This window comes from Cyprinus carpio, chromosome B3 (genome assembly GCF_018340385.1).
Source record: "Cyprinus carpio isolate SPL01 chromosome B3, ASM1834038v1, whole genome shotgun sequence".
Lineage (NCBI taxonomy): Eukaryota > Metazoa > Chordata > Actinopteri > Cypriniformes > Cyprinidae > Cyprinus > Cyprinus carpio.
Window position 1 is genome coordinate 10,773,911 of NC_056599.1, and position 27,138 is coordinate 10,801,048.

General features: G+C 36.1%; 1 protein-coding gene across 21 annotated transcripts in view; it reads right to left on the reverse strand.

Moving 5' to 3' along the window:
• Positions 1-1,274: 1,274 nt before the first annotated feature.
• nfixb (nuclear factor I/Xb) overlaps positions 1,275-27,138 on the reverse strand; it is a 152,865-nt gene continuing 127,001 nt past the window's right edge. For 6 of the 21 annotated variants that reach the window (XM_042719610.1, XM_042719615.1, XM_042719620.1 and 3 more), the window contains 10 exons: positions 25,862-25,936; positions 25,287-25,398; positions 24,453-24,488; positions 23,578-23,705; positions 22,741-22,815; positions 15,681-15,809; positions 12,443-12,621; positions 10,717-10,864; positions 7,339-7,430; positions 1,275-2,769 (listed from right to left, as the gene is read on the reverse strand). In XM_042719610.1, coding sequence (XP_042575544.1) covers positions 2,755-2,769; positions 7,339-7,430; positions 10,717-10,864; positions 12,443-12,621; positions 15,681-15,809; positions 22,741-22,815; positions 23,578-23,705; positions 24,453-24,488; positions 25,287-25,398; positions 25,862-25,936 — 989 coding nt within the window. In that variant the 3' untranslated portion in view covers positions 1,275-2,754. The remainder of the gene's footprint in view (positions 2,770-7,338; positions 7,431-10,716; positions 10,865-12,442; positions 12,622-15,680; positions 15,810-22,740; positions 22,816-23,577; positions 23,706-24,452; positions 24,489-25,286; positions 25,399-25,861; positions 25,937-27,138) is intronic. The other 15 variants (XM_042719611.1, XM_042719616.1, XM_042719613.1 and 12 more) reach the window with 15 other exon arrangements.

Genomic DNA, 27,138 nt, shown 5'->3' on the forward strand with positions numbered 1-27,138 from the left:
GCTTCTACCCAAGGCATTGCACATGGCTCAATCAACACATTTTATTTTGCAATAACAAATACTTCCTGTCCAAACACAAAAGAAATCAAAAGCCGTGCATTTTTTTTTTTTTTTACTACGCTATTGATACATTTTCCGCAGAAATCTGATTTCCGCCAGCTGATTTTTTTTTTACTCTAATTATTAAGTGCAGAACTGGGTTTTCGGGACTGGTACTTCTGAACGGATATCTGATTTATGATCATGTCATACTTCAAAAAATAACTAGACTGCCACTGAGCTTATTAGGCAAATAAGAAAAAAAAATGTATATATAAATATATATGGATATATCCTGTATATATAAAGATGTTTGTAACTAGTGAGCTGACGCTTGTTTTTTTTTTTTTCTCATAAAAATTTCACGCTCCTCTATAGCTTATATGCAAGAAAATAACCTGAATTCATGTTTAACAAATTGCATAATGGGAATACAGAGGCACTTCCTTTGATTAGAAAAGAAAAGACCATTGCCATCACGATTCTCGTGTTAGTTTTCAACCAAAGCGATGACACGGCCGCCATCCGGCAACAATGCTTCCCTGCAGTGAGATACATGGTCAGGCAGTCCAGTTATTTTGTGAGGTTACCGATTACAGCTGCGTCAAAAAACAAAACTTTATCAGCGGATGAAGATCGCCCTACTGTAAAGACTTCCCTTTGTAGTCAGTCTGCGGAGGAGAGTGTGTGTATGTGCAGACAGCCATGATGAAACATTACCAAATTTTAGAGTAAATCTACTGAAGTGAATGCTGAAACGCGGCGTCTAATAAAAGCGGTCCAAGCGGCCCACATCCCTCTGAGCACGGCTATGATATGTCACACATTCTTTTGCTCCGCAGCGAGGTCACTTGTTCTTGGAACACGGACTTCTGGGAGTGTAAACAGGTACGTAAACAAAACAGAAGTGGGCGTGTCTCTAGGGCCGTCTTTATTAGTGCTAATGAATCAGGGACTTTTATTATGCCTCGCTACAATGATGAAATTAATTCACAGCCATTATAAATAACAAAATGACTAGCTGGGGCTAGTAAAAAAAAAAAAAAAAAAAAGAAAATATTTTATTACATAAAAAAAGTTTTATACTTCTAATTAAAAGTTTTACTATTTAAAACAAATTTCAGACATATGGCTTAAATTTTTTAAACCAAGAAATACATCACATGGCTGCAAAGGTGCGGTCACATTTAGATATGGGATTAAAAAAAAAAAAAAAAAAACAAAGGTGCGGTCACATTTCGTCACATGGCTGCAAAGGTGCGGTCACATTTAGCGAAATTTTGCAGGGAAAATTTGTAATTTTGATTGATAGGATAGGATTACTGAAAAAAATCACTTAGCAGGTTTCAAATCAGGTTCAAGATTGTCAAACAAATTTGTTGTGTTGACATGCGAATTTAGTGCTTTGTGCATCACTACACTATTGACAATAGACAACCTTTTCGTAAAAAAAAAATAATGTACCCCAAACGAATGATTTTAAAGTTGAGCTCAGTCACATGACTGTAAAAATGATCAGCCAAACTTCAAAGGTGAAATCTAGTCATTTTAAAGAGATAATTCACCAAGACAGCAGCCATTGACTTCCATAGTGTGAAAAAACAATACTATGGGAGTCAATGGCTACCATCAACTGTTTGGTTATCACCTTTTTCAAAACATCTTCTCCTGTGTTCAACAGAAAAAGAAATTCAAACAGGTTTGGAACAACTTGAGGGTAACAAATTTGACAAATTTCATTTTTGGGTGAACTTTCCCTTTAATAAGAATCCACGCGATCAGGAATTTTTATGTGCGAATGAAAAATTTCCCTCAAGCAGATTTCTCATCAGGTTCAGGACATCAAGACAAATTTGGTGAATGTGACCACACCTTAAGTGTGTGCTGGTCGGCTTTATTCATCCTATAGCAGTACTAACTAAAATCTGGTGCTCTCTAGTTGGCACTAAGCACCTGAAATGGACTTTTGTTTTATTAAATTCAATTTGAGGCTTGAAAATAAGAACGGGTCTCTGGGTAGTTTTAGTGTGCCAGATTAATTTTTCTCCGCAATAAAATGTGCAAATAACGTCCGCCGTTGATCCCATTTTCAATAGTGCACGTCAAACTAGTGTTCTTCGCATTACTGTAGTGCAATACTTCTGCTGCTCGTAGTTAGTTTAGTAATTGACTGCAAAAGGGAAAAAAGACGTTTCCACTGCATGCTTATTGGCTAAAATTGCAAAACGTCCGGGGCTCTCATTATTTAGTGTTGCCTGGATGCTGAACCTCAGCATGTTTAAGTGTTTTTAAAAACAAAAAATTGACGTTTAACTGGTCAAAATCTTGCGTTTTTAAATCCTCACCACTGAAACTGTTGATAATCCCAGCCATTGTACACTACTTCCTTGTTCCTAGTAACATTTTCTGTCTGTGTTCATCGGGTTCTTGCTCCTCTATGTTGCCGTTGGTTTGGTGCCGGTTCTTGCGAGGTGCTGTAGGTGCGTGTTGCTCCCTCACCTCCTGCTGTGATCTGAAAGTCTTTGTCGGAGGTGGAGGAGTGGGCTTGAAGGGCGTCTGACTGTTGGCAAATACAGGGTCGAACGTTTCCTAATCATATGCTGCTCACGTTTCTTAGGGTGCGTTTCGGGTCGGAAGGGTTTTTTTCAAAGAGGATTTTTTTTTTTTTGTCATAAAACTTCCAAATTGTGTTGACAGGTTGCAGGCAGGACCTCGTCAAAGGAACCATGACTGTAAAACACAACAGAATAAAGGCAATGTTAGTGTTTAAACGGAAAATACATCAGCTCAGTGAAACCATTAGATTATTATAAAATTATCTGTGCAGGAAGAATTTGACTTATTTTCTATCTGATAAGTAATATCAAGGCCAATATTTTTTTTTTTCTGAGGATTAAATTTTTTTTTTAATTATAGGCATTTTACATCTGCTACTTATCACTGTATGATTTTATAAAATATTGCATTTTAAAAGCCTTAGTTTAATAATTATTTAATAATAATAATAATAAAAAACATTTAAAAATGAATATAGGATTAAACTAAAATTATAAAATATCACTCATTAACAAGAAGTCACAAACTTTGTTTATATTTTATAATACATTTAATAAAATCTAAATATTTTAAAGTTATTAAATGCATTTAATTAAATGTATTTTGATACATTTACAATTATTGTTTATAATTTGTACGCATTTAGTAATAAACAACCTTTTAATTTAAGTGAAATGTATTTTTCACATAAAGCTATAACTTAAAAATTGTTCATTTGTATACATTTAATAAAATATAATTTTTAAGTTATTAAATTTAATGTATTTTGATAGAAGCCTATAATTAAATAATGTGTTTATAATTTGTATGCATTTAATAACATAAAAACTTTTTAATTTAAGTGAAATGTATTTTCACATAAAGCTATAACTTAAAAAGTTCATTTGTATACATTTAATAAAATATAATTAACTTCTACATTTAAGCTATTACATATATTGCGTGAAATTTATTTTATTGTCTCACAGACCTATAATTTAATCATTTGTTATTTTTTATAATTTAATATACTATAAATAAATAGGTTTATTAAACTAAATTACATTTATTGTCACAAAGCTTTTATAATTTAATAATTTGTTTACTTTTTCATAAATGTAATAAATACCACTGTAAATTTAAGTTATTGTTTTTTTTTTATTTATTTTATATTTTAACTTTATAATCTTAAAGTAACTGTGCATGTTTCAGTATGTACTGCTATTACAAGCTTACTATTTTTATGTTACTTTTATTTGATGTTATTTTATTTTTAATCAATATTCCTGAAGCTTGAATTCAAAAGTATGGAAAGCTGGATCTGGATGTAGAGATGTTGTTGTTACTGATGTGAGCACTAGAGGTCAGGCTGGACTCTCAGAGCCTCTGAAGCTGACCTGCTTACCATATGGGCCTTTACTGAACTAAACCAGCAAACCTCCCTTCTGGGAATGTCATGACGCATCTCCACATACCATCACACTGACTTTATCAACATCAGCAGACGCTCTGTTAATGCATCTCAGGAGCTCAGCTCGGAAAGTTCAGATATCGCACTGATAACGCCAAAGAACGGAGAAATATTTACACCAACTTTATAGTGCGTTCACGTCATGCTGGAATTAAAGCGTGTTTCCCAATAAAACACTGCACGTCTTTGTCAAACTGCTAGTTTTAAATAGGAAACTCATTTAACCGCTGTGACGACACGTAAAAACAACCAAAATAAGTTGGATATCCATCTCTACACATTCGATTGTTTATTATAAACAGATTCTGGTTGTCAGTACAGCAGTCCACCTGTTAAATAGCCAATAAAAACACTATAAACCACACAGCAACAGCAATATCACAATTAATCTTAGCTGACATTTTAGAGGAAGGATGCTCTATATTTTTATGGGTGTTTACAGTATTTATTTTAATATTCCTATTATATTATAAAAAATAATGATTTAATAATTAGTGAACGATATTAATGATTTCTAATAATATGTGCATTTATAAATATCACATTTTATATATAAAAATATCCATAAAATAAATTCATATATTATAGTTTTTATATATATTGTGTCAAAATGGTTTATATTATATAACACTGTAAACTGAAAATTGTATATAAATAAATTATACACAATATATAAAACAATAACATTACAAATATAATTTAATTTATAATTATTTATAATTATAATTAGAGTAATTTTATATATTAAAGAATAACTATAATACATTTATAACATTCAATATTATAAATATTTAAAAATTATGTTGTATATGTGCAGTATACATATCTTTATAATAATGTATATGGATGTATTAACTACATTCACAATTATCAGAATCATAATTACTTAATATTTTACATCATATTCTTAATAGTTTGTATATATAGATTGATTGATAATTATATCATATAAATATATTATTTTAAATATAAAATAACATTTACAATAGCCTTACATGTATTTCATATATTTTCTTTACATTTTATATAAAAATATAATGCTTTTATTCAATCCGCTCCCATACCTCGCCTTGTGAGACAAATGCTCTTGTTAGCTTATTTATTGACCCCTCCTCGTATTGTCTAATGCAGCGAAAAAGTGCTTGATATGTGACTGGGACGATAGCGAGAGCTGGGCTCCTCATTCAAATGAGAGCGGGATTGTTACTCCTGATTGGTTTTACAAAACTCTCTCGAAGTCAAATCCTGGAAACACTTTGGCTGAGAGGCTCTGTTAGGAGGGGCGGCGGGTAACTTTTGTTCTGGTTGACTCTTGCAGGTCACGCAAGCACCACCACCCGCCCCAGGCTCCAGCCACTCGGGCCAAGTAACTCTTCCCCTGTAAGCTGTACTCCTCCCTCTCGCAATCCCATCTTCCCCCCGTAATCCTTGGCAGTGACCAGCTCTGCCCCCCCACCCTCAAGTTCAACTTCAGCTGCCTGTGACATCATGTCTCGTTGCTGTGGGCAACCAGACAGTTGGGACGTGACTTTTCAGTTTAGGGGCCGTGCTTCAACTTTGCCTCTCTTTTCTCCATTCCTGTCTCACATTTCCGCAGTTCTTTTCTCGTGTTTTTGACTGGGAATGGCACGGGGCTGAGAGCGCTTCCTCGTACGGACATACAGGGTTCAAACACTAAAAGACATTTAAAACTGTTTGAATGTCACTACATTAGAAGAGCCTGAATCTGTGTGTCTCAAACACTGCAGGATCTTTCTCTTCACTAATGTCATTTTTGCTTTGTGTCTTCTGACAAAACTAGCATTTTGGCGATTTACAATTATTAGTTCACCACCCCATTGCACCTTTTTTTGGAATAAAATAAATAATCCACTAACAATTCACAAACACCAAGTGTTACAAACCTTTTGTCTTCATTTTCAGCTCTAGTTCTGTTGATTTATGACTGAAAACTTAATAGTCATTTTTGTGTAATGTTTTTTTTTTTAAATTATTTTTTCCCCTTCAAAATACATGTCACTTGCTTTGATATTTTGTTATCTAATGTAATATCATTTTAAAGTATAACTGAAGTGTCCAAATGTCTTTTGGAGACACATGAATGCTAAAGTGCAGTTTACTGATACCCTCATGAAACATGTCTTTAAATTAAATTACACTGAATTATAATGAATAAGGCACTTACTCAATGCACATTTTCTTAAACAAATATTTTTCTATTCTCACTGCCTCTTGTTATTTTAATCATTGGATTATAAATAATTTTTTTTTATTATTTTTATTAATGTTTGTATTATATTGGATTACAGTTATCAATGCATTTTCTCAGTGCATATTTTCCTAACAATAACAAATAAAAAATACTAATAAAATAAATATTTCACTGTTGTTGTGCAATAATTATAACAACAGTAACAATTTACTCAAACAACTTACTCACTACATCCAATTACAATTTAACAACAATTGTATAACAATGAATTACGACTAATGCATTTTTACTGTTTACTTCCAGTTATCTTTTATCAATGCTTGTATAACAATGAATTACGACTAATGCATTTTTTCAATGCACATTTTAAAAATAAACAAAAACAAATGAATAAATAAGTGTAGCTGCAAATAACGAATCTTCGCAAAACGTTTACTTATGAAAACTCGATGCTAATTTGCACACTCAAGTAGTTTATCTCTAAGCGGACTAAAAAAAAAAGTTCTTCCTCTGCCTTCTAAAATTTAGGGTCAACACACTGGAAAATGTGCGAAATTAGACAAAGCGAAGTCACTGCCAAAGAGTCACAACAGGAGACAAGAAAAATAAAAACAGTAGTCTCCAGCAGAGGGTGATAGCGAGTCGAGAAATTAGTTAAAGAAGGTAGAAATGAGGAATGGTTATGCAGAATGAGATGAAAATAAATGATCAAATCCAGTGAGGCCGACCAGCAGAGGGAGGAGGTGAGAGCGGGTGAGTTAGTGGCTTCAGATGGTCACCATGTGTTGAGGAGCAAGGAGCTGGCCCGGGGCGGGTGTGCTTTACACATTAATGACTAAAGTGTACTGGTTGATGGAGGAGGCGCGGTGCGGTGGCCGCACATTCGCAATGCTCAAATCAACTACACCACGCCGATCAGCTCCAGTTATCGCAGACCCGCTCCAGATGGGCCCGACACCGCAGAACAGAGAACATCATGGGAAACAATGAAAGACAGAATGGGAGGAGCAGCGTAATGTGTTTAGATGCATGATTTTAAACACTCAAAGGTTTGTTTTGAATATGACAGAGTAAGAATCACCTGCGTCTGCTGGGGTATGTTCAGAAAGTTGTTGTCCCGTGATCCGATGCTGACAAACCTGTTGGGAGCTGTGGAGCCTGGCGTGGAGTATGCTGAGGGAGAGAAAGAAGAACAGAGACTATATATATATAAACCATTTAATTTATTTTATCTTTAAATCACCCTGTACAATGTTTGCAAAATCGTTTAGTTATGAAATTTTAGTCAATGTGATCTATTTGATGAAGGCGAACCTTCAGATATATTTCGAATTTCATCAAATATAGTGGAAACTGAAACTTTTCTGTACTGAATTGACTTGTTGGCAAACAATGAACAAAAGTAAAGTAATTTATCATTAAAGATACACTATGTTTGATTGTTCTTGGTTCACACGGTTGAAGATCAATAAATTAAAAAGCTGTTTGAGTCTTCAAATCATTATCAAATTTAGGGCAGTTTTTGTTTGGTTTCAGATTTATTTGATGGACTCCATGGTGTAACTGTTCATCAAATATAGAGATCTAACATAAATCAGTGTGTATGTAAAAACATGGAGAAATCAAACACAAAGAGCCGTATTTGTTCTACAGTTTGCTGTTAGCGCTTTCATCAGCAAGCATTCAAAAAGGCAACAAAGAAAAGCTGCTTTGTTCATGACATTCTACAATAATGCAGATAACTTCTTAATATAGAATTGAATTCTATATTATATAGAATATGTAAAATATTAACAGCAACATTTAAACCTGTGATTGCAGATGTAAGGTCTACATTAATGCAAAGAAATTCTATTTTAATACAGAATTCTATATTACAAATATATAAACGCTAATATAGAAACTCCTATGATCACAGAATTGAATTTTACAATACAGAATTTATTTATATGCCAATATATGAACTCCTGTGATTGCAGAACTGAATTCTACATCGCAAACAAATTCTAAATTAATATAGAATCGCAATATGCAAATGAATTCTATATTAATATACAATTAAATTCTAGATTATAAATATAGAATATATAAACACTAATATATAATAGGCTGTAATTGCAGAACTGAATTCTACATTCTAACATAGAATTTAATTCTATACTACTGGAAGGAGTTTCTATAAACCTTTGTGGTTTAAACCATACAACACCTACAGTTAAATTAAAGAACTAAATTATCTGGCAGAATAAATCTGTTTGTTGTTATTAATTATTTACTGACTGTTTGCTCCATGTTGTTGTTATGGCCATTATATACAAAACAATGAGTTACAAGAGGCCATGTGTATTTTTGTGTGTAAGGGGGTTTCAGGCCATTTGTTTTCTATCTTTACCCAAAACAACCCCCATTAACCATGGTAAACTCATAATACATGACCTCTATAAAGTAAAAAAAAAAACCCTCTCTTTTAAATTGTGTATCAGGTTTGCTAAGTGCGTTCTGGAGAATCAGCAACATATAAAACACATAAAAAGACACACACAAACAACATAAAAAACAATGAAAGGAAACACAATGAAAAGGAACGAAAAACAAAAATAAGAAACATGATAGAAAAGAGGAAAAAAATGCAAGTGCTCCGTCCAGTGCCCCGTCTGTGGTGAGTGAATATTTTACAGTATGTCTGATTATCCATAAGGATACGCCACCTCCTTTCTGAACGGCCCAAATTTGGTTCATGTACTGGACGAACTGACCTTTAGACCAGCACTGGAGCTCAACTATCATATTTCCACAGGCCAAAAGCTAACCAGCAATGTGAATGTAACCAAAACAAACTCAAATGAAACCAACGTAAAGTTACAAAGCATGGGTTTCTGGATGTTGCATTCGGGAGTGTTAAGGCCCTTTCACATCAGGGCTGCAATGCAATTTGACCAGCACAAACCAACCTGGACCAGAATATAAATTCAAGAGGGTGAAAGCTGGTCTTTTCAGTTTGGTAGATACTGATTCTTCCATCTTGTTGTGATTTTCATGCCAGAGCTGCCACACAATAATGAGGTCAAGCGAATTGTACAATAATAGCTGCATTTAGAAAACTGTTTCAACTAAAATAATTGTATTTATTTATTTATTTTTTTTAAGTATTTTGGAGTCCACTTGAACTGCCCTAAATTTGCACCCTTGAATACAAAGGCCCCAAGGGTCATGGGAAAAAAATATGAGATGGGAGGAAAAATTTTTTTTTCAAGGATTCTGCATTTGCAAAACCTTTGCATTTTCCTGTATTGCATTCCCCGAAGAAACTTTGATTCACTTGCAAAACGTTTGCATTCTCCCAAAATACTTTGTATTCGCTTTGCAAAGTATTGCAATTTTGCGTTTGGTCGATAATGTACTGTTCCCCCACGAAACTCTGCATTCCCTTGCATTCCTCCAAGAAATTGCTCGCAAAATTATTGTTTTCCCCCAAGAAAATCTGTTCACTTACAAAACTTTTGCATTCTCCCAAGAAATGTTAAATTTGCTCATAAAACTTTCATGTTCTCTTGCAAAAGTATTGCGTTCCATAAAAAAACTATGCTCAATCACAAAACATTTGCGTTAACTTTCAAAAGTACTGTTTCCCCGAAACGCTGTGTTCACTTGCAAATCTTTTGTGTTCCATTTCAAAAGCATTGCGTTCCTTCTAAAAACTCTACATTCACTTGCAATGTAAAGCATTAGCTTGCAAAAGTATCGCATTTCCCCGAGAAACTTTGCATTCACTCGTAAAACATATGGATTAGCTTGAAAAAAAGTGTTGTGTTCTCTTACAGAAGTATTGTGTTTCTCTGTTCACTTGTGAAAGTATTATTCTTTCGAGAAACTTTGCATTCACTTAAGAAACTTTTGTGTTCTCTTGCAAAAGTATTGCGATCCCCTGATTTTATTTTTTTTTTTTTTTTTTTGCAAGAGAACAAAATGTTTCTCAGGGGAACAAAAATGTTTTGCGAGAGAATGTAAACATTTTCCAAGTGAAAGCAAACTTTCTCGTGGGAATGAAAACATTTTGTGAGCAAATGCAATTTTTTCAGAGGAACGAAAAAGTTTCGCCAGTCAACGTAAAAACACTGAAAAATAATTTTTCCTCCCATGTCACCCCCCCCACCCCACCCATCACCATGTACCATTATGGGCTCCGTACTTTAGTGAAATTTTGATTGCTGTTAACTATTAAACCACTAAAACGGCTGCCTAAAAACTAGGATACAAAATTAAAAAAACGAAAACGAAAACGAAAAAAAAAAAAAAAGTAAGGAACAGTTCTGACCCACCAATGGGCGAAAATTACGAATAATGGGCATTTCATGTTAACTTAAGGAACACAAACTAAATGGCAAAAAGCGGTCCAACTGTGGCTAGACGACTGGGGATCTTCATAGGGTTTGGTGAAATGGGGGGTCGGGTCACTTACACGGAGATGTGGGTGAGGTGAGTCCGCCATCGGGGGGCGTGCTGCTGGATTTAGAGTCTGGCATTGGGAGGGGCACTGGACGCGCCACAGGGGGGGGTGGAGGCAGCAAGAAGGAGCCTGGCATTTTGCTCTGGCCGCTCCCGTTCGGCTGCAGACGACACAAACAGGGTGAGGAGTACGGACACGCCCGACACCCCGCAAATGGAAAAAACAACGCAGGCTAGCTCCGAGGAAAAAAAAGGAATGGGGGTGGCTGGTAGTGGAGAGTGTTGAGAGGGAAACAACCAAAAGGATGAATGTCTGTTTGCTTTTGTTTATGAAGGGGGTGTTCATATTTGTTTGTGTGCATGTTTGTGTGTTGACTTCACCACAGGCACAGACAGGAGCAGTGGAAGAGCTGGAAAAAAATAAAATGAAGGACTTTAGGCAGAAGGTGAAGAAGAAGAAATGGACGCACTAATGGTGAGGTGAGTTTTGGTCCATGGAATGACGTTGAATCAAAACCAGGGAGCAAAAAAAAAAAAAAACCAAGCCACGTTCACGAAGCTAAAAAAAATGGCACAAGCAGAACTGAGGAGGGGATGCGCGCTACACCGAAATGCTCAGAGGTCGTCAGCTGTTGCGCAGATGGGTTTTATCGTGGAAGTGGACAGAGAAGGAGAGATTAACTCAAGATCGGCTAGACAAGCACAAGATACATAACAGTGACCGATCAGTCGGCCTCAAAGACAAGGAACGCACACATTTGTTTGTATCGGAAAAGACAGAGCTTGTTTCGGGTTTTAAGAAATGCAAAAAAAAAAAATAAAACAGATAATAATATTATAACAACAAAAAAAAAAAAAAAAAAAAAAAACAACAATAAAATAATAAAAAAAAAAAAAAAAATGCAGATTTTTTTTTCCTACCAGTGGTTAGGATTTTGATTCGGGTCTGTAGTAATTATAGATAAATAATATAAAAACAATAAAAGTGAATTGAATGTTAGTACTGTAAATGTTCGCTAAATATGACATAACCTCACTTATATATATATGATTTTATATAAAGTTAATTAGAATGACCACAGAGCAACTTAAGCCCTAAAAGAAACCATTTGTGCATTATTTAACATGTTTTTGGATGCTTTCATTTCCCACTTCAATCTTGGTTTCTTGGTCTTCACAACGGTAAGCTTTCTTTAAATGCTTGATAACATTAGTTTTACAAATATCAATTAATTTCATGCTTAAGGCAAGAGTTTTTGCTTGACCGAGGGAAATATGTTGGCTAAATTCTGTTTCATCAACATAAATCATTTTTTTCAATTTCTTCTCTTTAAACAGTTGCATACTGCAAAGTATATACTCCATATTTCCAAATTAGTAAAACAGTATGCAGTAAGCAATGATAATGTTTAATACAGTAGAATGTCTGCATTCTAAATGGAATACTACTGTAAAGCTTCCGATTGGACTGCATTGTGGGATATAGTATTCCATGCAGTGTTCTCTGTTGCATACTGCATTATTCTATGCATACAGAAAATATGCAAGTATACATACTACAAAACTAGTATGAGTAGTATGATAGGATGCCATTTCCATTATTGACTATAAACCAGTCTGAGAATATCTGCATCAAGCATTTTTGCAACACATACAGCAGATCAAGTTAAATATTCAGCAGCAATCAACTGACCCCAGTGTCAGATCATCACTTCCAGTATGAGGTCACTTCCTCTTACCTGACCACTAGCCTGTCCCGATCCGTCGGCACACACGAACTGCACAAACTCCTTGAGCGGGTCCTGTCCCGGGTGGTGGTGGTATCGGATGGTGGGATGGGTGAAGTACGGGCTGGACTGCTGGATAATGGAGGGTGAGGGGAAGTGCAGGGAGGAAGCAGAGGCACGGGGACTTCCTGCTGACAGACAGACACACATAGAGAGAGAGAAGTCAATAACATGTTTTGTGTCAGTATAAGTACTAGTAGTATATCAATAATAAGCGAGACTGACACACAAGGATACAATGGATGACATGAGATGGAAGTGATGGAAATCAATTCAGGAAAACTGTGTGTGTGTGTGTGTGTGTGTGTGTGTGTGTGTGTGTGTGTGTTTACAAAGATTAGAGACAAAGCTGTTCCAAGAACAGGGCTAAATCAAACCTCCCTCCGCAGATCCTACAGGACATCCTCATAGGTAAAAATGATTCAGAAATATATGAATCGTTATATAATACAATTTTTGAAATCCAAAAATGCTAAACTTTTATTTGTTAGGGTTTTGGTTAAGCTTTTACTAATTATAGTTAGCTTTATATTAAATATGTATAAATAAATGTGTGCCTCAATTTATAAAGTATTACAAAAACCCCATTTGGAAAACTATTCATAAATAATATATACACTTAATAAATACATAAATTATACACAACATTTATATAATTATATACAACATATAAAATACTGTATATAGTCTATTATATATATATATATATATAATCTCTTTCTGTGTTCTTTCATTCTCACACTCTCTTATAATTTCTGAAGCTCAAAATTGTCCAGACTGACACCAACATGCTCTCAGAGTGAAAAAGCCTCTTAATTCCCGTTATGTTATCATAATATTTCATCATGGATGATGTCATAATTTTTACTACAAATTGCCAACAGAGCCCCCAAACTCTAACATGGATGACTATGCCAATCAACTATAAATGTGAAAGATAGACTGTTTGCTTCAACTTGAAAACTAGTTCCAGATTTTGCAATTTAGACAATCTGCTTCTTTGTTTATTAAACTGTAGGAAACTGAATGAAAGATAAGGTGAACAGATAAACAAATAAAACATTGATATGAGGATTTAAAGTATGTGCAATGAGGAATAAAAATGCAGTGTTGATATATTTTTGTATCAGCACAACCCTAATGTGAACGAACTGCAGTAGTTGTTAAGTCATGACGTGCTCTCATTTGAATGAAGAATAACATTACGCTCATCTCCCGACCAGCGAGTGGATGGGTGAGGGGGTCTTGTCTCCTCCAGCCAAGAAGGGCCCCCAGCTGCACGGGACAGTCTGCCAACTTCCAGAGCCTCCCTGTAACCCAGACGTGGGCACTGCGCTCCCAGTCAAAGCCCTGCTTTTCACCCTCCCTGCCATGCAGACTGCTATTCCCTCCTCTTCCTCCGTTTCTTTCGCGCTTCATCATCCACCCTTTAATCCCATTAGGGAATGGGATGGAGCCAAGGCTTCAAGAAGGAGGCAAATGGCACTGCAAACTACCACCACCAAAGACCCCCTCCCACCAGGAGTGACTCCGCAACAACAGCTCTAAACACAACCACTACACACAACACACGGCCACACAAGAGCCATCGCATAATATCACCAGCAATTCATCTGAACATACAACATAAAAACACAGCTGAACCTGCCTATCTGTCTGTCTATCCATCTATCCCTCTGTCAATCCATCTGTTTGTCTATCTATCTATCCATCCATCCATCTGTCCATCCAACTGTCTATCTGTATGTCTATCCATCTATCCCTCTGTCCATCCATCTGTCCGTCCATCCATCCGTCTGTCCATCCATCTATCCATTGACCATCCATCCATTCATCTATCTGTATGTCTATCCATCTATCCCTGTCCATCCATCCATCCAACCATCCATCCGTCCCTCTATCCATCTGTCTGTCTATCCATCTATACCTGTCATCCATCCATCATTCTGTCCATCCATCAATCTATCCACCTGTCCCTCTATCTATCTATCTATCCATCTATCTTGCACTGCCATCCATCCATCCATCCATCCATCTATCTATCTATCTATCTATCTATCTATCTATCTATCTATCTATCTTGCACTGTCTGTCTATCTATCATCCATCCATCCATCCATCTATCTATCCATCCATCCATCCAACTGTCCTGTATCTATCTATCTATCTATCCATCTACCTATCCACCATCCATCCATCTGTCTGTATCTATTTCTGCACTGTCTGTCTATCCATCCAGTATCATCTATCTATCCATCCATCCATCCATCCATCCATCCATCCACCCATCCACCATCCATCCGTCTGTCTGTCTGTCTGTCTGTCTGTCTATCTATCTATCTATCTATCTATCTATCTATTTTGCACTGTCTGTCATCCATCCATCCATCCATCCACCCATCCACCATCCATCCATCTGTCTGTCTGTCTGTCTGTCTGTCTGTCTATCTATCTATCTATCTATCTATCTATCTATCTATCTATCTATCTATCTATCTATCTATCTATCCATTACTGTCTGTCGTCCATCGATCCATCTGTTTATCTGTCAGTGGAGCTTGTTATCATAGTTTTGTAAGTTTTAAATAGCTCTCTGAAAAGAAAGAATGAATAATGGGTAAATTGGTGTGTATTCATCAACAAAAAAAGTCCATCTACAAATGCCACTGATTTGATTACAAGATTTGTGATGTCTAATTTTGGCACATTTATAATGTTTTCCTTCTCTTCCATCTTAATTGATAATAGATGATAAAATACTTCAGAACATCTTGGAAAATACAGTTTTCTAATCCTGTGAGTCTTGCATCAAAGGAGAGTGGATATGTACTTTGATCACTGCTGCACAGCATTTAAAACAACATCTTACAAGCTCACGTGCATCAGGGCAGTGAAACGACGCCTCTAGCGGAGGGAGAATGAAGTCGGGAAATGGAGAGACCAATCACCAACCAATCACATTGACAGACAGACAGACAAAAAGACAAATCAGCCTCAGTACAGAGGAGAAAGAGGGTGAGGGGTGGGGGGGGTCGAATGGCGAACGCCTTCACCCGACCCGACCGTGGTGTAAACACTACCTCGCCTCTCCCCGAACGTCACCACATCCGACCCCACCAGGGGGCGTGAGGGAGCAGAACAGGAAGGGGAAGGATGTGGGAGGTGGGGTGGGGGGGCTCTGAGCTCTCACCTGGTCTTACACCTGCCAGCATGGGCAGCGGGTGATGGGTGAACGGCATGCGTGCAGACCTCGTATGGCCGGACAGAGCGCTGAAATCGAATTTCCCCGACTTCTTAAGAGAACCAGGCGAAGAGAGTCCTGGTAAAAATGGGATCAACAAAATGGCAGAACAGAGATGTGGATTTAATCAAACAGGGTTTTTGCTTCTTGATCTTCATCTAAAAAAATGGTCTATCCATCTCAGCTTCTAAATACGACAGATTTGCTGATAATAACACTAAAAATTATCTTTTAGTCTACAGATAAGACACTGCTAGGGATTTTTGTTTGCTGTGAAGTATAGAGAAGCCAATCACACTGCAAAAAAAAAAAAAAAACTTCATCAGTATTTTGTCCCATTTTCCAGTAAAAAAATAAATAAATCAAAAACACCTTTAACAAGATTAAAAAAAGTATTTGCCAATGAGGTAGAAAAAATAAACTTAAATAAAAAGGAAAATGATTGTATTTTTATACCCCACTGTCAAATTGCTTTATCTTAAGAACATTAAAAATATATTAAGCATAAACTTCACTAAATGTAAATAAGATTTTGACTCAAGTAAATGAATCTTGTTTCAAGGATGTTAATATAATTATACTGGAAAACAAGGTGAAACACTGCTTAAGAACTGTGATTTTGCAGTGCTGACAGGTCCAGGGTGTGAGCTTTGCTTTGAAGCAGTGGAGTGCAGGAAAGAGTGGGATAGGGGTCAGGACAGGGCCGGGAAGGGTCTCTATGCAGCTGTAAGTGGGAAAATAGATGCCACGACAGCAGATCCCATAATAACTCATGTCAGTCTGTCTGTCTGTCACTTTCAGATCACCAAATCTCAAGGAAAGAGTACAGTGTCAAAGCATGAATGTCAGGATTTTGCCACTATTTCTCTCAGCTTTTACAGTGACGTTTTCAAGGACACTAAAGAAAAAAACTAAACAAAACTACTAGTGATATATCAGCACATACACTACCTCCAAAACGTTTGGGGTCAGTGCATTTTTCAATGTTCATAATGTCTCTCATGCTCGCCAAGACTGCATTTGTTTGATACAGTAAAAACAGTAATATTGTTAAATATTTTTTATTATATAAAATAACTTTTCTATTTGAATAATTTTAAGATGCAATTTATTTCTGTGATGCAAAGCTGAATTTTCAGCATCATTACTCCGGTCTTCAGTGTCACATGATCCTTCAGAAATCAATGTAACATGCTGATTTGATGCTCAAGAAATATTTCTGGTTATTATGAATGCTGAAAACAGATTTGCTGCTTAATATTTTTATGGCAACAAAATAGAATATATATATATATATATATATATATAAATATATATATATATATATATATATAAAATAAACTGCATTTGGAATAGATTTTTAATTAATTCGTAAATCTTACTGACCACAAACCTTTGAAAGGTAGTGTATAAATTGATTAATGTTGTCTTATTTTAGTGCTAAATTCCCTTGATTCTCTTCCAAAATCTCAATATCTATATATATATACACAGCAGTATAAAATGTTTTATATTTTAATATTGTTAACATTTTATGTGCATCCCACTTACTTAGTAAAAAACAATATTTACAAATACAAGTATTATTACAACCATAGGGCATTAGCTATATATATATATAACAAAAAGCTATATATATATAAGTATATATATATATATATATAACCCTATATAATAGATATATATATATATATATATATATATAAACCCTACTGGTCCTCCACTACCCATTAAAAAAAAAAAGTCCAAAAGCATTAAAAATCATATCCACAACAAAATAGTTTAGAGGTGAAAAAGAGATAACAATCTGCAATTTAAACATCAGTGAGAAAAATGTTTAGCCATACAAAAGCAAGAATAATCAAAAATCTCTTCATTTCCAGATGATTTTGCTTACATTTGTTTGAAACGATGGGTTTATCTGCACTACATCTCTAACAAGTTTCTACTAGTCAGCAAAGTTGATCAGTTTACAGATCACAAGCCAAAAAAAAAAACCTTCTATTCAAACACTTGACCAAAACGAACTAAATAAAGTCTGCTAAAACCGAACATCATAGAGTAAACACATTTAGTTTACTAACTTGTCTGGTTTATGTGAATGTGTTTTCAGATTGACTCCAAATTTCAATATACTCGAGCGACCGCATTACTAATGCCAACCGAACAGGACGACACGTCTTCACAAACCAAATGCAAATGAGTAAATAAATGTAAATGCTAGCTGTGTACAGACTCTGACATACAAACACTCGTAAACTTCACCTGGGGAACCAAATCAGAGGCTTTCACTTGACTTTTCAGCGCAGAGGAAAAAAGTCAAACACAAGCGCTTCTGTTCCAGTGGCAGGTCTGAGCGCTCATGCCAACAAACAGGAGGACAGGCGGGAAGCGTGATGTGAGAATGATGAGGGAAATGAAAGGAGAAAGTATGTGATGGTTTGGTCTTCTCGTATATAACGCCACATTAATGTGTCGTCCTGATCCTATAAATGTCAAACTGAGGCTGCAGGGCTGCTAGCTTCAGCTGTCCTGAGTTTGGCAGAAACGCGAGGGCTGAATATACGCCGGGCTCACCTAGTGACCCAGAAACACGGCCAAACATGTCAGTACTCGGGAAGGAAAGGAAAAGGAGTTTACCATCAAATCCTGTGGCTGGTTTTGGGGGAAGCAATTATCTTAAGTGGTGATTTAAAAACACAATTTAAGATGTTAAAGAGGAAGCCACAAATCTGCTAATTATGCTAATGTCATGTTTGAACAAATATCTGCCTTCCTGAAAGAGTTAAATGCCAAAAATGTTACTTTCAAAAGTCTGAGATATATATATATATATATATTGACTAATTAATTGCAAATTTAGATAAAATTGTGGTACAAAATTTCTTAGTGTACTTCAAAGTGCAAGGATTGGCAAATGTAAAAGCAACACTGTCTGTTGTCTATAATATAATAATTTCATATTCTTATCATTAAAAATAAGTGAAGTTGTGGCTATATAAAAAAAAATATGCATCTCTGTGAGGTGCTGAAAATTGCAGCTAAAAACACACATACATACATCCAACAGACACTATCAACAATAACAAAAACCAGCCTATTTATTTGTGTGTGTGTGTGAGTGGTTAAATCATGGGTTATGTGTTATTTCTCTGTGTCTTGTGCCAGCCCTGACGCTCAGGCAGACTGGCAGCCAATCAAACGCTCCCATGACCTTCCAGTCTCGCCACGCTAACAAGCTGGCCGCCAGTCAAACCTTGACCTGTCAAAAAACGCCATATATAACACCTCCTCACACTACACACACTCTCTTGAACAGACACACACATTTACCATCCAACCATCAGAAAGTCCCACTACAGACACACACAGAAAGTCACAAATCCAAGTACAAATCACTTCTGCCAGGAACTTACAGTAATAATACATACGGGTTCCCAAGCCCTTTGTCTAATAATTTTATTTTTATTTATTTTTTTCAGTTGATTGATGCCAATTAAGTAGTTTCAAGCATTTAAAAAAAATCATTGTTGATTTACTATGGAAATTGTGACCTTTTCTGGTGATTGATTTAAAAAAAAAATAATAATTACAATAAAAGACCAATTACTTGCCAATTAAATACAAACAAAATAAAACAAAACAAAAAAAGCTATATTTAAAAACAGACATTTGTATGATTACGCCGGTCAATGAATTTTCAGAAAATCATTTACACTCAAAAAGAACATTTCCTTTGCAATTAATATTTTGAAGAAATATATTTATGGATGCTTTCATTAGTCTCTTAATCAATCGGTTTTTAAAAATTACTTGTCATTTTACACTCAAAAATACCAATTGCTTGCCAAATGAATAAAAAAATTTCTGTCAGGAACACTATCGTCAAAGATGACTGACAATTAGCATACAGTTTGGATTAGTGGTATGGTTCTGTTTTGGGCAAGAACTTCCTGCGCATCCATGCAGCCTAGCATGGATAAGAGCAGGGTGACTAGCAATAACCCCCTTAGGGTAAACATAACACAACTAAAATAAATGTATTGCGGATATCATTTATGTTCAATAAATTAATGTAAACATTTTAGAAATGAGTCTGATTCAATGGGGAATCATAAGGCCGAATCCAGACTGACGAGAGGAGGAGCTGGGGATGGAGGAGGGTAATTAGCTATTGAGCAACACGAAAGCTGGCGATAATATTGAAGGGCCTTATATATGGGTGCTGTGACAGATGTCACATCCCTGTAGGTAGAAGTGGATCAGCTGAGAGTCAGCTGACGCCAGACTGAGTAACAAGACCTGCCAGATCTAATGCTACGCTTGATAATTCAATTAGAAACCTTCATTAATCAATCCTTTTTTTATCATTTTACAATCAAAAAGACCAATTAGTTGCCAATTAAATATTTTTGAAAAGTCATGTTCACAATGTAAACTTTCATTACTTTTTTAAATCAACAATTTTTTTGAAATAATTTTAGTCATTTCACAATCAGAAACACAAATTGCCTAACTCTTCTAAACCTCACATTTTTCATATATTTCATGGTTTCCCATGCTTGTGGGAACCCCGTTCGCTGTCTGACCCTCTCAACATCAACAAAACCGTCACAAACAGATGTTTACAGACAAAGTGGCACAGTCTAACAAGGTGAAAGAGAGTGCAGGAGAATGAATAATAGGCGGGATGATATCCGTGTCGGCCCAGGGCAAAAGAAAGCGATGGGGGCATATGAATGAAGCGGCTGCCGGTGTACGCCGGGCGACACCAGATTTAATGATAAATGACACCGTCACCTTGCAGCGTTGCCAGAGCCTCATTCAGGTAGTGAATCACCTTTGGAGCGTAGCGTGGTTCACACTCTCACACACTCACATGCGCTCGGAGCGCCACCACCGCCTTCATCGGTGTAACAGATGTCTTCTGTAACCCAGTAGCTCCCAACGCTGTCGACACATGGAGGAGCCATCTGGACCAGAGCTCTGGTGCTCCACAGACTGTGTGTGTGTTTCGAGTGTTCAGGGGTAGGGTGGGTGTAAATATGTGTGTGTGTGTTGTGTATTCCCATGACATCAGGAGCACCTGAGCATGCTGGCATTTTTTTGGTGGGATTTACCCATGTTTCCCTAGATTAAGATCTGTGCGACTGTGTGCTGATCATGACGTGGGCGGTAGTGAATGTGATTAGATGTAGGTGGACCCTCGGGCCAGAAACGTACCCTGTGCAAATACACAAGTTGCCGTTGTACGTACACAGCATGCATTCTTGCATTACTGTCACTATTCTTGTGTAATCTATTTTGGCGTACTCGAGGGGCTGATAGAGTTACCTTCAAATGTCTGTGCTATTACAGTCAATGTGAAACGCCAGGTCTGATGGATTTCAGAGCGAAACAGGATATTCAGCGACAAAACAAATGTAAGCAGACCCTTTTTCATCCAGTGGTAATTGATTGGACAGTGAATCATTGTCTTTGTCTCTGCATGACAAAATAGTAATAATAATAATAATACATGAAAACAATAAATTCAAATGCATAAATCTAATAAATAATAAATGTATAAAATATACATATCATATAATACACACAGATATGTTATATAGTAATATAAAATGACATAATAATATTAACAATAATATAGAATATAATAAATGTATATAAAATATAAATATTACTACTAACAACATTTTCACATACAATAAATGCATAAAATAATAAAAAAAAATTAAATACACCATTACTACATTTTTATCCTCTTTATTATTAATATTACTGTCACATTATATTATTTTATATGATACATTTTTATATTTTTTATATTATATATTTTATGTAATATGTATATATTATCTTATATATAATAGAATATATTATAACTATAAAATATAAAATGTATATTAAATATAAATATTGTATAATAAAAATAATAAATCACCATCATTATTATTATTTAAAAATAAATATATACATTTAATGAAACATAAATGTATAGTAATAGTTATAATATATAGTAATAATAAAAATAATTGTAAAATAATATTATAAAATTAATGCATACAATATATACACAGTACATATCATATTCAAATTAGTGCTGTTAAATGATTAATCTTGATTAATCGCGTCCAAAATAAAAGTTTTTTTGTTTACATAATATACATGTATGTGTGTGTACTGTGTATAATCGTTTGACAGCACTAATTCAAATATATATACATGTTTAATACATTATTTTATTACTCCTATATTTCTTAGGAATACTGTGCAATTACAAAATTCTAGGAAAGTCTATTGGGAAAGTAAATAAAAGTGATCATGTCAACAGTTAAACTAACTTTAACTTGCGCAGCAAGATTCTCTTAAACCACTGCTGTGGTGTGACAACAGTTGAGCTAAAAGAGAAGTATTTGTGGTGTCATGTCATGAATTGCATTCAAACAATTTGTGGATCGCAATGAGGCGTGAAACCGAGCTTGTGTTTGCATTCGCACACTTGCTTAAAGTATATTTCAGACGTTACAGCGTATGCAGGCTTGAGATCTCATAGGCGTGCTGAATAAACAGCTGAGATATTGCTTATAGCATGTAAACCCCTTTGTGCACCACACACTAATTACAATAAATCCTGCATGGAGAAGAAACAAACAAAAACGCTAAGTAAATATCTGGAAAGGCCTGCTGCTGTACGCAACACAATAGCCACGTTTGTAAGTGTTCATGTTTGGGAAGGCTGTGGAAATCAGGATTTGGACTTCTGCTTCGGTCCACGGGGATCCTATATCACAATCTAACACAAACAATGGATGTACAGAGAGACTTCTGATGCACAAAACAAAATGAAAGCACATTCATAGGGCAAAAAACACCCGCCACCGTGAAAAACAGCAAATCAGAGAAGAGCTGAGGTGTGTGATGCAGCAGAGAGGTTGAAAGACAGACAGAGATAAGAGACACATTTAAGTACACTTGTGTGCATTATAATATGAGGGTAATGTGGTCTAACCATGGTAAGGAAACTGCACGCCATCGCTTTCGTGTTTTATCTTCCTCTCCTGCATACTGGCCAAATGGTGTTGCACTGAAAAACCCAAACAGGGGAAAAGAATAGAGTTAACAATGACAGAGACAGGGAGAGACTGAGATAAATTGGAGAGATGGGGAAATCTGGGACCACTGTTGAATCGTTATCAATACATCTTCACTACACACACTTAAAAAACATCATATGCATGAGGTCAAAGACAGTATTGCTCACTATCTCCCAGAATCAAGTGCACCAAAACAGTAGAGGTGAAAAACACACAAGTCCCACAAAGCGTCCAATCAGCAGCTAAACTATGAGGGTGGGGCAGAATATCAAATGAGCATTGGCTGCGTCACAATTCACATACTATACATACTAAGTATTATGCAATATAAAAATGAGCGTGTCACAACTGGAGAGATTAATGGGTTGATGGATAAAAGGGAGGAAAAGTCTGGCCCTTCACACACCCCTTGTGTTCACTTATTCAGTGCATAAATGCCTCAAACATGAGTCCCAATTGGATCTGATTATAGATTCAGAGGTAAGTCAGAGTATATGACATGTTTTGTATGACAAAAAAAAAACAAGGCTTCGAGAGACAATCATGCAGCATGTTTAACATTAAACATCTATCCCTCAAAGTCTCTTTGTCAGCACAAGTGACATGGAGTGTACTCTGACTACGCTATGTAAACTTTGATTGGTGCACCTCAGTATAAACAAATATGTTATTTCATCAGCAGAGGTCTAGATAAGTGGAGGTCAAGCAGAGCATGTGAAGAGCCAGAGGGCTGCTGGGTAAAGTGGCCGTACCTGCATCAACATCATTGGGCCAGCCGCTGGCCTGGGACACTCCCGGGGCAGGAGAACGGCCCGAATAGAAGACTTCGTCCACCGGGCTCTCCATCTCACTGTCATCAATGGATTTACGCTTGTTGGAGCTGAAAGAGAAAAGAAAGAGAGAAGATGAGAGGTTATTACATCTAAGGTTTGGACATCTGGAAATTTTAACACCTTAATATAAATTGAAACCACATAATTTAGATTAATAAATGAGAATGGGGATTCCCCAAAATGGGAATGTTTTATTTACTCACACCCAAACCAAAACCAAAAAAATTAACATTCTATGTTTTAAAGGAATAGTTCACCCAAAAAAATTAACATTTGCTGAATATTTACTCACACCCAAGCCAAGATGTAGATGAGTTTGTTTCTTCATCAGAACAGATTTGGAGAAATGTAGCATTACATCACTTGCTCAGCAATCGATCTTCTGCAGTGAATGGGTGCCGTCAGAATGAGAGTCCAAACAGCTGATAAAAACATCGCAATAATCCACACCTCTCCAGTCCATCATTAATGTCTTGCAGACCATCCATTGCTGAGCTAGTGATGCAATGCTACATTTCTCCAAATCTGTTCAGATGAAGAAACAAACTCATCTACATCTTGGATGATCTGAGGGTGATTAAATTTTCAGTAAATTTTAATTTTTAGGTGAAGTATTGCTTTAAATACAAATTATTACACTATAAAAACATTACAACGGAAATTTGTAAGCTTAAAAACAGTCCACTAAAATCATCACTGTTTCAAGAGCACAGGTTATCTTAGCAGAATGAGACATTAGATGAGCAAAGACAGCAGAGCTTGAAGTGAATCAGACGACAGGAAGTGTGGAGTACCTCCGCGGGAGACTGGCATACAACTCCATCTCAGTCCTGCAGCGTTTCAAACATGACGACAAGGCAAAAGAGAAGGGACAGGAGAAGAGAAAGATAAAGAGACAAAAATGACAGCAATCAAACAGATAAAGGTGAAAGGCAGAGAAACAGTAGAATAAAAGATAGACAGAAATATATACAGACAAGGAGGAAAGCAAGAACGTGGGAGTGCTACCAACATACATTAAACTAGAGAGAGATCGATTTGTAAAGTAGTTTAAGACATGCAAGAGTTCATTAGTATAAAGTCAGAAATGTAGCAAAGCTTGAGGCCAAAGTGTCACAGAAATTAAAATTTTTGCATTAGTATTTTTTCTTTATTTTACATGCATAATATCTGTTTTAATCTAATCTGATTATTCATATGTAAATTTATTAAAATAGATTTTTAAAATTGATATTTTTGTATTTTTAAATACAATTTTTAACATAAATGTAAGATACACAGTGCAATTTAAATGTTTTGGGGAAATAGTCTTCAGGAAGCAACAAACAGTTGTTTGTTAAAAAATGTCTGAGTAGTTGTTTAAAATCTGGGTTTGCAAAAGAGTGAAAAAATGTGAAGTAAAAAAAAAAAAATATACCATAAATATAAAAAAAACAAATTTTTAATATAAAATAAATAAAGGAAAGAAATCCCAATCTCTCTATCATTTTACTTTAGAATTACATTTTAGAAGGGAGCACACTTAATTTTTGGCATCAAAAATATAAAAAAATCCTGGCATAGAATGAAAGGAAAGAAAGCGCGCGCTCTCTCTCTCTCTCTCTGTGTGTGTGTGTGTGTGTGTGTACCTGGTCGATGGCGTGGATGTAATGGAGCGGCGACCCAGGTTGATGTTGTAATATCCTGGACTGTCAAGGTCGGCCAGAGAGAAGTTGGGTCCGCTTGCTGTGGCAACTGGTGCTGAATTAGATACAGACAGAGAGAAGTCTGATTAATCAATGCCATCATTCATCTTTGTTCTCATGACAACATAATAAAACTTTTCTTCATGTCAGTTTAACAATAATAGAAATCACACAAGATCACACAAGCTTTTAAAAGTCAAGACACAAACTCCATCATGGTTTCCACAACAATATGAAGCAGCAAAACTGTTTTCAACAACGCAACGCAACAACAGCAAATCAGCATATTAGAATGATTTCTGAAGGATCGTGTGACTCTGAAGACTGGAGTAACGATGCTGAAAATTCAGCAATATTAATATATTGTCTTATTTGTAGGTTTTTTGGGGGCTTTTTATTTTTATGTAACTGTTAGTGTGATTTTAAGGATTTATAATTATAAGAAAAGCCTTTTTCGTTTCAATAAAATGTTGATATTTATGGCTGCTGATCAGAAAGACGCTGCTCATGTGACTTACTCTGTGACACACGGACCAACTCCGCCACGTTCCATACGCCTGACGTCACGAAGCAGTCCTGGAAACTCAAGTGCCCTGGAGAGAAAGAGAGAGAGGCCAGAAATGAAAACACTACACCGACAAATTATACTGAAAAAAAGAAAAAAAATCCCCATATTTACTCATCTGCACCTGTCAAACACACGCACACACAAAATAAACTGAGCTCAATTGTCATAAAAAGGCCGGGAGCATATAATTACAGTCATCGGTTGGCATATGTTCTCCGTCTCGTAGGAATAACAGGCTACCCCTGTACTTATGGTTAACTCCAACCCAGTGCTCCAATCTCAGCTTAAACTTAACGAGACACTAAAAATGCTTTATGTCACACTTAAGTATGTGTATGTGACACTGCATACAAATATACAAACGTATTTGCTTTCGCTGTGCATATGGGCTTTCAATATGTACTTTTGTGTGTGTGGGCAAAACGGGTGAATGAGCCATGCTTCCACACCCATCTGTAGTGCTGGCTGAGGTCACCGTGTGTGTATGTGTGTGTGTGTGTTTGTGTGTGTGTGTGCCAGTTAACCGCAGCGAGGCCCGTGCATGAGCTCAGTGTCGCCCATGCCGCAGCCATGTGGTTCCCATCAGCCAATCATGGAGTGATTTATGAGCGTTCCGCCATTCTCCGTCACAGCCGGCCTAGCAACACTTCACTATAATAAGCTTGGATGGAAATCGCTTTCCCTCACACTCCATGTTTGTGTGAGAGTCAGGCATGCCCTTTGACCTTATTAACGTAAATAAAGCGGCTTACAATATCAATCGGCACCGTATTTGTGCGTATTGAGGTCCAAGGAGAGCACGGCTCACCCACAGATCCATCTGCTGACTGGCAGGCGGAGTGGAAAATGGTGGCTGATGCGTTGATTGTGTAGCGCTGGGATTTCATCACGCTGTTTCCACCATTGCTAACCAGAGTTTGCTCGCTCACGGCCTTTAATGACAACTTCAGATGTGATTCTATTGAGTTTAAGTGGACTGCTTCTTGAACAATCAAGGCTTCTCAATAGTTTTTGCAGAATTTTAAGGCTCTAGAACTATTTTTGGGTGCCAGAAAGTATGAATAATGACTTTGCAGCGCAGAAGAACCATTAATAGTTCTAGTAAGAACTAATCAGTGAACAGTTCTTGAACCATTTTTTAGTGTGAAGAACATCAAGAATCCAGTATAAAGAACCTTGTGTGCAATGCCAATAAAGAACATTCTTAAAAAATAAAGGATCCAAAAG